The sequence below is a fragment of the Leptodactylus fuscus genome, chromosome 1 (assembly GCF_031893055.1).
Source record: "Leptodactylus fuscus isolate aLepFus1 chromosome 1, aLepFus1.hap2, whole genome shotgun sequence".
Taxonomy (NCBI): Eukaryota; Metazoa; Chordata; class Amphibia; order Anura; family Leptodactylidae; genus Leptodactylus; species Leptodactylus fuscus.
In genome coordinates this window covers 196160567-196172685 of record NC_134265.1, presented here as the reverse complement: position 1 = coordinate 196172685, position 12119 = coordinate 196160567, and the positions used below count along the sequence as shown (strand labels likewise).

The window sequence follows — 12119 nt, the reverse complement described above, 5'->3', positions numbered from 1 at the left end:
GGGTGCCGATCGGCACCATAATATACTGAAACCCCTGAGATGCCGCCGGCATCTCAGGGGTTAACACCCACGATCGGACCCGGTTCCGACCGCGGGTGTTAAAGGGCATTGTCAGCCATAGCATACTGCTGACACTCGCAAGGCATGGTGCACACACAGGTTCTGTGTGCGCACCATGCAGCCGCCGTAGTACTACGGTGGTTTGCGGGAAGTCCTTCCCGGCAGCGCCGTACTATTACATTGGATGTCGGGAAGGGATTAAAGGGGTTGGCCACTTTCAGACCAGTATTGACAAACAAATAAAAAGATATACAATTTTCCAATATACTTTCTGTATCAATTCCTCACAGTTTGCTAGATCTCTGCTTGCTGTCATTCATTCTGTTACCTCTAGTGGATAAAAGTCTGACCCTGGTCATGTGATTTACGGACCATGGTCATGTGATGAGGACACAGGTGCCGCTCGTTAACGTCACAGCACAATATTCAGACATCTGCCTGGTAATCAGCTGTGCACCTGTGTCTTCATCACATGACCATGGACCGTAAATCACATGACCATGGTCAGAGTTTTATCCTCTAGAAGTAACAATCAATGACAGCAAGCAGAGATCTAGAGAACTGAGGAATTGATACAGAAAGGATAGTGGAAAATTGTATATCTTTTTATTGTACATTTGTTTGTCAGTATTGGTCTGAAAGTGGCCAACCCCTTTAAGGCCTACTCCTGGATGCACATCTCTTCACTAGAATTGGAAGAAATGAAAATCTGCTTTGAAGCTGGAAATGTTAAATTATCCTATAAAATGTAGGGATTACCCACTATGAAAAGAAAGTTCACCTATAATCCCTATATTTATTGACAGTAGACAACCTGAAGATTACATGTTGATGATCCATTGAAACATCAGTGGACATGGCATCCACCTTCATGTAACTTTATGACCAACACAATTTTTTTTTTTTTTTTTTTTTTTTTTGAAAAAAAAAAATGCACTGAAACATATATTTGCACCTAAGTCATTCAATTGTGTATTCACACACCACACATATAAAATAGATCTAGGTGTACAGAATTTATATATACTGCAAAATTCAGCTGCAAGAAGAGATTGTACTTTAAAGAACACTGATAAAGACTAGTAATATTTTGCTGTCATTCACGAATATGCTAAAAATCTCTACTAAATGTAGCACACTGGGACTGAAAACAAAATTTAACTTTTTTGAGGTTGCACAGAATACCATATATTAAAATGAAACTTAATATTCCATATATACAACTACCTTCATGCAACTTTGCAGCTAACAGACTCCAAGCAAAAATTGCACAAAAATTCAAATTTGCCACTGGACTGTTGGCTCAAGCAACTTTTTTCTGCAAACAAAATGGATTTTCCAAAATAACTGTAAGATGTGAGGCGTTCATACATAGCACACATATTTACAGTCAAAGAAATGGAAAAATCGCTGGAAAGTGCCTACCAGTTTTGTGCATGTAAATTAAATACCGTAGGTGCTTACATAAAAATATAATTTTCTGCGGCTGACTTCCTGTACACTCTGCAGGATACTGAATGCTGTGTCCTGCAGCGTCTAATACAGAATTAGTGATGCTTTTATCAAAGCATCACTAATTAAAGTAACCTAAAGGGACACCTGAAAAAGTAAAAAAAAAAAAGGTGAAAAATAAAGTCTGATAAAAATGAATAAAGTTATAAAGCCCCAAAATCCCCCTTTTTTTTTTTTTTTTTTTTTTTTTTTTAATAGAAAATGAATATATAAATAAAAACAATGCATATTTGGTACAATAAAACAAACTATATTTCATGTACATGGTGAACGGGGAGGGGGAAACCCGCCGGAAGTAGTGATTTTTCGCCATCTCTCCTTACAAAATATGCTATAAAAAGTGAGCAAAAAGTCATACACCCCACAACAGTACCCATAAAAAGCACACATTTTCCCACACAAAAGCCCTCAACCTGATTTATGTCCCTAAATGTGTTTTTTATTCTACAGAATTGGTATTGCATATGAGGTATCTCCCTAATAGTACCGACCTGCAGAATAAAGGTCACATGTTACTTATACTGTACACTGCATGGCGAAAAGTTTAAAAGGTAAAACTCAATGCCAGATTTTTTTTTTTTTTTTTAAATCCAGCAAAAAAAGGGTTAATGTATTCAATAAGATGTAGACACCCAAAGATGGTGTCATTACAAAATGCATCTCATCCCTCAAACAAGCCCTTATATGGCCACGTCTCCAGAAAAATAAAGAAAATATAGCATCTAGCAATATGAAGACAAAAACCCGCAAAAATCGCCAAATCATTAGAATACAACTGGCTGCGGCAGGAAGGGAATGTATAAAGCTGTGCGAGCGGATATCAGGGGACACCCCAGATTTACAGTTTGAGCTAAAAGACACCAGAAGTGTCCCTAAAAGTGACCCCTAGAGTGACTCCCCCAATCATAGGAGCTACTGGGACATAGTAGGGAGTTTGGTGTTTGCAATGTACTCCACACAGCTTATATATTCCCTCTTCACCATCTACTGTGCAGTCACATCTGGGATGCTAATACTCACTACACCCCCTGATAAATTCTTTGAGGAGTGATGTTTTCAAAATGGGGTCACTCCTTTGGGGAATCCACTTTTCTGGTACCTTACAGGCTCTACAAATATGACATGGCGTCCAGATACCAAACATATGAATCTGTACTCCAAAAGCCACATCGCGCTCCTTCCCTTCTGAGCCCTGCTGTGCCCAAACTGCAACCTATGCCACATGTATGACATTGGTGTACCCAGGATAATGTACGTAATGTCATATGTGGGTATAAACTGATATTCGGGTACAGCAGGATACAGAAGGGTTATTGGGTTTTTGGAGCACAGACGGTTTGGTTTTTGGATGCCATGACACTTTTGCAGAGCTGAAACGCCAGTAACGTGGAATTCCCTGATAGGAGACCTTATTTTGGAAACTACACCCCTGAAGGATTTATCCAGGGGTACAGAGAGCATTTTAAACCCCCAGGTGTTGCTATAACTTATTATCCATAAATGAATACGAAGCTGATTGTGAGAGGTGAAAATTACCATTTTTCCAGTAATACGTCATTTCAGTGCGTAAAATGTTGTGCCCGACTTGTATCAGATGAATGCTCTAAAAGCTGTTGTGCCCGGGATACCCGCTTACCAGTTTTTGGAGTTTGTATCTCTGCTGACATAAGTTGGGCACAACATATCGCGCGCTGAAATGGCAAATCTCTGGAAAAATGTCATTTTTAACTTTTCATTATCAGCTGCGCATTCATTTCTGGAAACTAAATAAATGCAACACTCAAGGGTTAAAAATGCTTGCTACGCCACTTGATAAATCCCATCAGTGGGGTAGTGTCTAAAATGGTGTGACATGTCTGCAGATTCCACTTTATTGGCAATTCAGGGGCTTTGCAAAAATGGCATGACGTCCAAAAACCAAACTGTGCTCCAAAAGCCAAAATAGCGCTCCTTCCCTTCTGTGCCCAAACAGCAGTATCTACCCACATATGGCATTAAGTCCGTTATCCGGGGTACACCAGTGTCATACATGTCGGCATACACTGCCATTTGGGTACAAAGCAGGGCGCAGATGTGAAGGAGCTCTATATGGCGTTTGGAGTGCAGATTTAGATTGTTGGTGTTTGGACACCATGTCACATTTGTAGAGACCCTAAAATTGCCCCTACTAAATGGGGTCACTTGGTGAATTCCAGTTTACTGGCACCTCCGGGGCTCTGCAAAAACATGGTGCCCAGAAAGTCCCTCTAAATCTGTACCCCAAAAGCTAAAATGCACAGTGCTCCTTCCCTTCTGAGCCCTGCTGTGTGCCCAAGCAGCAGTTTACACCCGCATATATAATTTTTTGCCCCTCGCGACGGCCACTTTAATAGTTTTAAGAGTGCAGGTCCCACAAAGTGGGTGCAACGTATTGGGCACCGAAATGGCATATTTCTTTGAAAAAAAATTATTTTGTACATTAATTTTTGGGAGGCATTTTTAGGCTCAAAATGATAATACGCCTTGATACATTCTTTGTTGGGTGTAATTTTTAAAATGGGGTCACTTTTGAGGGGTTTCCATTGTATTGATACTTTAGGGCCTCTGCAAATGCGACATGGCACCTGAAAACTATTATAGCAACATCTGCCCTCCAAAAGCCAAATAGAGCTCCTTCCATTCTGAGCCCCACCATGTCCCCATACAGCAGATTATGGCCACATATGGGGTATTGCCGTGTTCAGGAGAAATTGTGTAACAAACTGTGGGGGCTTTCTCTCCTTTAACCCCTTGTGAAAATGAAATAGTTGGGGATAAAGGGATATTTTAGTAATTTTTAACCTACACATCCCAAAGTTAGTAAAATCTGTGAAACTGCTATAGGGTCAAAATGCTCACTATACTCCTCAATGAATACCTTAAGGGGTCTAGTTTATAAGATGGGGTCATTTATGGGGGTTCTCAAATGTTTTGGTAACTCAAATCTTGTTTGAATGTGCAATGGGCCTAAAATATCTGCAAGCAAAATTTGTGTCTTGAAGTCCAGTTGGTTCTCCCATCTTTTTGGGCCCTACCGTGCATCCGTACATAGGATTAAGGATAAGAATCGTTTTATGTGGGACCAGATGTAGTTTTTATTGGCACGATTTTGGTGAAGGTCTGATGGTTTGCCTCCTTGAAAAATTTTTTTTTAAATTGGACAGCAAGAGATCAACGTGTTTGGCTTTTTTTTTTTTTTTTTTTTCCCTCGCTGTGGTGTTCACCATGTGGGGGGGAGAGAGAGAGATAGATATTGTAAATTTTTAATTTTTTTTACTAGATTTAAAAAAAAAAAAAAAAAAAAAAAAAAAAAAAAAGGTGGCACTCAGAGACCATCTGTGGAACAGATTATACTGTGTGAGGACCGCTGTGCAGCAGATTGTACTGTGTGGGGGCCACTGTGAAGCAGACTGTACTGTGTGGGGCCCACTGTGGAGCAGAACGCTCTACAAAGCCCCATTCACATGACTATATTTTGCAAGTCTGTAATTGTCTGAAATTGTGGATCCACACAGTATTAAGGTTAAATTCCTGTGTTGGCACTTTGTGATAAATTAGTGGGTTTTAGTTTGCAATTTAGGCACTCTGTCCCTGAAAGGTTCACCATCACTGCCCTAGGGACTTTGATTCCTAAGAGGTCTGATCGCTCATATGATACACTGCAATGCTATTATATGGCAGCATGTAATAGAACTATAGTATTGTCAAGCCCAGGAGCCTTCAATAGGCTCCTGACTGTAATGGCATGTGATTGCCCATGGCACCTGTTCACTTAAGATGCTGCAGTCGTGTTCTGCTGTAACATCTAAAGTGATAACAGCTGTGATAGATGACTGCACTGATCATGGCTGTTAGCAGCAGGTACTGGCTGTATTATACAGCTGGCATCCACAGTGTATGGAGAAGTTCTGCCCTTCGTGTCTAATCACATACATGTAAGTGATTTTGCATGAAGGGGTTAAAAAGAGAAACCTCAATTTGATCAGGAGCACAAGATGATTCCGTATGCTATTTTACATTTGTTGACCGTCCCAGGGTTGGCTTGCCTGTCATAATTTTGTACTATGGCTATAATTTCTGGAAGTGTAGCAAGGGTTGTAGATTTCCAGTTCTCGACTATAGTAGTTCTGACTACTGTCATTTGCATGTGATATGACTAGAAGGTCAGATACTGGTAATTTATCTAGTTAGAGAGAAGCGCTACCTCTGGCCCCTATGGAATTGTATTCCTCAAAATATTTGTGAGAAGATATATAGAAATACTACTTCCCATAATGGGTGAATATATGTAAATCTGTTCCCACTTCTTGATGGCCTTTCCAGCATGTATTGGAGGGCTGTGGATATAACTTAGACTATATGGTGTGTAGTACTGTCTGTAGAGCAGTTTTCTGGTGGCTTGAGTGGTTAAGCACAAGAACCTTTAGGTGTGTCAAAGAAGTTGTCCAGAATGAAAATATATATATTTTTTTTTAATTATGCCGGGGAAGATGGGAAACAAAACATGCACTCCTGTCCCCATATGCTCCCAGCATGGTCCAGTCCTGCAGCTCTGTCTTCTTTTGCTGGAAGTCCTTGCCAGCTGTGACATCCCGTGTCCCTCTCCTTAGGCTTATTGGCCATAGCGGAAGAAAACTGCTAAACTGCAGGATCAGACTGTTGAGGGGTATGGTTTGGCTTGGGTTTTTTTTTTTTTTTGTTTTTTCTTTGGGTTTTTGTTTTTCATCTTTCCCTGCAGGAAATAAAATATACTTTATATCTTCTTTAAACTCAAGGATTTCCTTGAATTTCATCAAAATGCCAATTTTAATTCTATTTTCACCACTTATGCCGAAAAGGAAGCTACTTTGAACTACAGAAAATATGGACCTATAGTAGTTCTGGGTAGTTTTGTTTTAGTTGGCATGATATGCCTTAGAAGTGGTAACATGGAATGGGGTTTTTGTTTTTTGTTTTTTTTCATTATTGCAGTATCAGTTTCCTCCTAGTGTTCAGATGTCATGTAACCACAATTGTTTAGTTTATTCTGAAATCGTGGCAGTTAAGCCCACCCATTTTAGTTGATGGGTAAAAAATATTTTCTACAACTCTGGGTTTGTGGTGTGTGTGTGTGTGTGTGTGTGTGTGTGTGTGTGTGTTTTTTTTTTTACTTTACACTTAGTTTGTTTCCATTATGTTTCTGGAGGCTAAACGAACGTGCCACCCACATAAGACTGTTACACCTACATGGCTTGCTGATACCCCATACTGCATTTCCAGTCATTGCCAGGGTTTTCAAGTGTTTTCTTTATTGTAGTATTGAAATAAAGATGTGTGTGTGTGTGTGTGTGTGTGTGTGTGTGTATATATAAAGGTATATATTTTTAATGTACTCACATTTTTTGGTTTTCTCATCTTAAGTTTCCAGCAAAACATCACAGTCCATCTCCCCTTCACCCCCTGCACTACCACTTTATGTAGACCTTGCTTACCTACCTGGTGGACCTGCTGCTCAGACAGTGGATCAAGAGTTTTTCAAGCTGCTGCGTTCTTCTTATTATGTTATTAGTGGAGAAGATCCTGTGAAGGAAAAGTTTACTCGTAAGATTCTGGACTCTCTGCTTGCCGGAAAAAGTAATTGGCCTCAAGAGATGCAGGTAATGTTCTTACTAATGATTCTTTAAATATGATTTTTTTTTTTTTATTATTATTATTTTGTTTTTTCTTCCCTGTGGTCGTAAGGGCCTACTAAACAGAACAATTTCTTATTGCAGTTAGGCCATGACCACTACTAGACCTTAAATTGGCTAACAGTGGGCAGGATGCATTTAACCCCTTCCCAACACAGCCATTTCTTTTTTTTCTTTTTTTTTCTTTTTTTCTTCCAAAAGCCATAACTTTTATTTTTTGCATTTTAATGACATTTTTATGGAGGGCAAAATGGCAATAAAATGGCAGTTCAGCACTTTTGATTTCCTACCTCCCCCATAATGATGAGGTTATCGATTACTCAAGCTAGGTTCACGCTAGCATTGTGGGCTGTCATTCAGGTCTGCTGAGAGTCGCAGACTGCACTGACTACGATGAAGTCTCCCATTTTCAAACTGAAAGCAGCAAAGAGGAAAGTCCTATCTGTGCAGTACTCTTCTCTCCGCCAATTTTCACCTTTCTGTGACTGACTGCAGTGCAGATGTGACCCCAGTCTTATTCAAATATCTACAACTACCAATACCACCTGGTGGGTGGGTGCTTTCATTTTTGTCTTCAGAGGGATGAGTATGAACAGTTGAATGTTGAAATATTTAATGAAATCTGGCTCATGGAGCTAAATAAGTTTAAATAAATTTAAAAAATCCATAGACTTTTTACTTGATCACCTCAGTGCTTGTAGTGCTGTTGCTTGAAAAGCATTAGATCTATGCTTCTCGCCATAGTTGGCATAAATTAATGGAATTAAGTAGAGATGAGCAAACGCTATTCGAAACAGCCGTTTCGAATAGCACACTGCAATAGAAATGAATGGACGTAGACAGCCGCTTCCATTCATTTCTATGGGAGCGTGCTATTCGAAACGGCTGTTTCGAATAGTGTTTGCTCATCTCTAGTATTAAGACCTCGTTCACACATTGAAACCCCCATACAAAAATCAGCACAAAAGCTCAATTACCAAAATATACAAAAAAAAATCTTTATTAATATGCGAAACAGGTGCAGCTCCCCTGACAAAGCAAAGGCGAAATGCGCGTAGGGGCTACAGGTGGAGGTCATGATACTTCAGACCACATGGTTATTGTGTACAAGAGGTGGACAGTAGGTGTTGGAATACTTTCTATGAAGTGCTTAATATTTCCTAGTACTGAATGGTGCTGGATCGATGTGTGCTTGCTACCGAGATGTGTGACTGCATATTATTGCTTATTCATTATTTTTCTGGTATTCAATCTGTATTCATTTGCTAGTGCGTATATATAGATGTGTGTTTCTACATTAACTACACAAGAAATGCTTTGAGACTTTTCTCTTTTTGCAAAGTATACTGGTACTTGCAGTGCATAAAAGATCCCACTTGGAGCAAATAGATTTTTTTCTTTGTAGTTGCGTTTATTCACAAAGGGGTGTACAATGTTTGGTGCAAAATTTTGCACCAAGCATTGTACACCCCTTTGTGAATAAACGCAACTACAAAGAAAAAAATCTATTTGCTCCAAGTGGGATCTTTTCTGCTATACATTACGGATTGGGACCCTATCCTACTGCGAATCCATCCACATCCATCACACTCCCTGGTATAAGGTACTTGCAGTGCTTCATATGCATTGTTATAGCAGGTATATTTCTCTACATATTGCGGCAGCTATCTATTTCTGAGACCTGTTTATTAACATATTCGTACTTGCAGTACCTATGTATATTACTGCGTCTGCCTTCTAGCATTTTTACCTGTGCTATATGCAGTTGTGATTGTTGCCTATCTTGATATTTACCAATTTGAAGCACCATGACCTTGCCTTTTGGTTTTTCTGGTTTTTAAATTATTTTTAATCTTTCCTTGTTTTGCATCTTCTTCATTAATAAAGATTTTTTTGTATATTTTGGTAATTCTTTGTGCTGATTTTTGTATGGGGATTTCATTCCTCTTTTATAAGTGTTGCAGATTGCATAATTAATACTTGTTCATACACTGCACATTTGATAATTTCTTTGTGTTAAGAATCCACTCCTCATGTTGACTTTAAAATACTGAGGCAAATCTGCAATATGTGAATATTGATACATGTCAGATTTGTTGTAGAATTGGCATACATCTGGATGCAGCTTGCAGAAATCAAAATCCATTTACCCTTATGCATATGGCCAGTTTTATTCACTTGTGTTTCTTGCTTTACTTTTATTAAGTGTTTTTTTTTTTTTGTTTTTTTTTTTACAGGTTACATTGATACCTACTTTTGAGTCGACAACAGTTCGTGCTTGGTATGAGGAAACACATGGCCTTCAACAATCACTTGGTATCATTGTGTTGGGCAGCACTAGCAGTGTATCCATGCAGGGCGAAACATTCCCTGCTTGCAAAGTAGAGTTCTAATCATTTCATATCCTGCTATGTACTTGTACATTGGGAATTATTTTAGGACCTTGTGATTTAGGGATGTTTTCCCTTACTCCATTGCACAGGCTTTTTATTAGCAGCTGCAGTACTTCACACTGGAGGACATCCACATTCCTACCCATTCGACATAGAAGAACCTGCAAGAATTTTTATTTTTTGGAAACTGGGATAATTTGTGCACAACTGAAGAGCACAAATGGAACTTCCCATATATCTGGCATGGAATCTGGTTCCTGTAAACAATAGACTTTCCCTCCAGCTATGCTGAAGACTCTAAGGGCCCGTGCACACGGAGTTAACATGCGTGCATTTTAGCATAAAAATAACAAAAATAGAAAATATCAAAAAATAACACACTCAGACTTCAATGAAATTTTGTACACGTGTAAAAAAACACGCCAAAAATACACGTGTAAAAAAAACATTGCAAAAAAAAAAAATAAATCATTGAAGTCAATGGGAGTGTTATTTTTACACGTGAATTCTATTCACATGTATTATGCTAAAATATGCGCGCGTTAACTCTGTGCATGGGCCCTTACACTTCACATTCAGATGTTTACAGTTGAATTGTTGTTGTTTGTTTGTTGTTTTTTTTGGGGGGGGGGGTGTTTGGATTCAGAAGCTATTGCATTTGTTGTTGCCTAAGGTTTGTGGCAACTTGTATAAAAGCCATCACCTTAAATATGTATGTGGGTATTCGCCTGTTTCATACCATAGTGAAAATATTGCTCCCTGTAAATGTGATGTGGACATGAGTCTCTGAAGCTGTGTGCACCTGAAATATCTGTGGAAAGAGCCCTGCATGTTCTCCTATGATTAGAAAATCTGTCCTCGGTAAAGCAGGGTACTGATTCCTGAGATGAAAACACTCATATCAGCATTCTTTTATAAGATCAAGCCTTTTCTCAACACTTCAACAGTAAATTATGTACAATGTCTACACTAGATGTTTCCTGAATATCTGCCTCTATCATATCCTACTCCATGTGGACACATAGTTTGTCACTAACAATGACTATACCCCTCTGTTCACAAACCTGTTCAAAAGGCAACTCCATAGTTTGCTTGTAGTAGTCTACGTAATAACACGAGTGACTTCTTGGCTGGTGCTGCATTCTCTCCATTTTTCTCAGACAGTTGTAATTGATTTTCACAATAATGTAATAGTTTCTATGAATACTTGCATCCTCATAGCATGGAAAATATTTGATCACTTATGTCCATTCATTTCTATAGGAGCGTGCTATTCGAAACGGCTGTTTCGAATAGTGTTCGCTCATCTCTATTTATGAGCAATTTCATATACACCTTTTTATTGTAATTGTCATGCTAGAGTTTGCTAGATTACAATTAAGGGGCAGGGGGTGCACTCCGACAAAAGAAAATTGCACTTTCCATATATCCCACAGTTTGAATTTTGCTTATGCTTATTAGACAAGAAAATCTTTAATACTGTTATTTAACTTAATGTTTTTAAAATGCTTATTTAAACAAAGAAGCCCAAGAAAAAGAAACCAGTTTATCGCTAATATCTTCCTTGATTGTTACTTGTATTTTCAATGGCTCTAGAAGTTGTACCTTGTCCAAACACTACACACACCATTTTCTTCATGTGATACATTCTTCTAACTAGGTATGTTTTTGGTTTTTTTAATTGTATGATAGTATGCTGTAGTAAATGAAGGATCATTACCTCCTCCTCCTCCTCTCTTCACCTACTTATGTGGAGAAAAGTTTTTGACATTCTAATGTGTCATGTTCAAAGTGCCAGTCAACCCCAAGGAGGAGTATAAATGGGGCTTTAAACACCCTTTGTCATTGACAGTCAAATGAATGCAACGATGGGGTAGGTTACATATATCATGTACCACTTTGACGATAATCAACAAAATTTGTATTGTGAATTCACATAGCTTTGAGTAGACAAGCAAATAAAAATCTGAAAAAAACTAGTGGTTGTGGCTTTTTTTTATATTCTTATACCATGTCATTCTGAAAATAAGACTCCCACTGACTTCAATGAGCTTGTTTTACACGAATAAAAAACGCATCAAAAACGCAACGTTTTTTTTTTAAAGAGTTTTTTACATGTGTAAAAATATCATTGAAGTCAATGGGATTCTTATATTCAGCCTGTATTCTTTACACAGCCTGTATTTTTCTTATTGTGGCAAAAACAGCGCCACAAAACTCTGTGTGACTGCACCCTAAATCTTTTCCAATGAGCTTCTGATTCCTAAAGGGGAGAATTCCTGCCCAGCATGTCTGACCAACAAACCAAGGCTTCCCCTCAAGTTCAGCGTTTCTTGGGGGGGGGGGGGGGTAGCATCCCATTCTTCAGAGGCTAGATCATTCTTGGTTTCTTTAACCCTTTCGCTGCCAAGGATCTCCAGAAATGTTGCACCTCCGATAGCCAGAACAATTTTCAGTTTTGAGATGG

The 12119-nt window shown here is 38.8% G+C and overlaps 1 protein-coding gene across 1 annotated transcript in view; it reads left to right on the top strand.

Moving 5' to 3' along the window:
• MAP1S (microtubule associated protein 1S) overlaps positions 1–11636 on the top strand; it is a 49321-nt gene extending 37685 nt beyond the window's left edge. Inside the window, exons 6-7 of the mRNA XM_075281076.1 lie at positions 6991–7226; positions 9497–11636. Of these exons, the coding sequence (XP_075137177.1) occupies positions 6991–7226; positions 9497–9652 (392 nt within the window). The 3' untranslated portion in view covers positions 9653–11636. The remainder of the gene's footprint in view (positions 1–6990; positions 7227–9496) is intronic.
• The last annotated feature ends 483 nt before the right edge of the window (positions 11637–12119 follow it).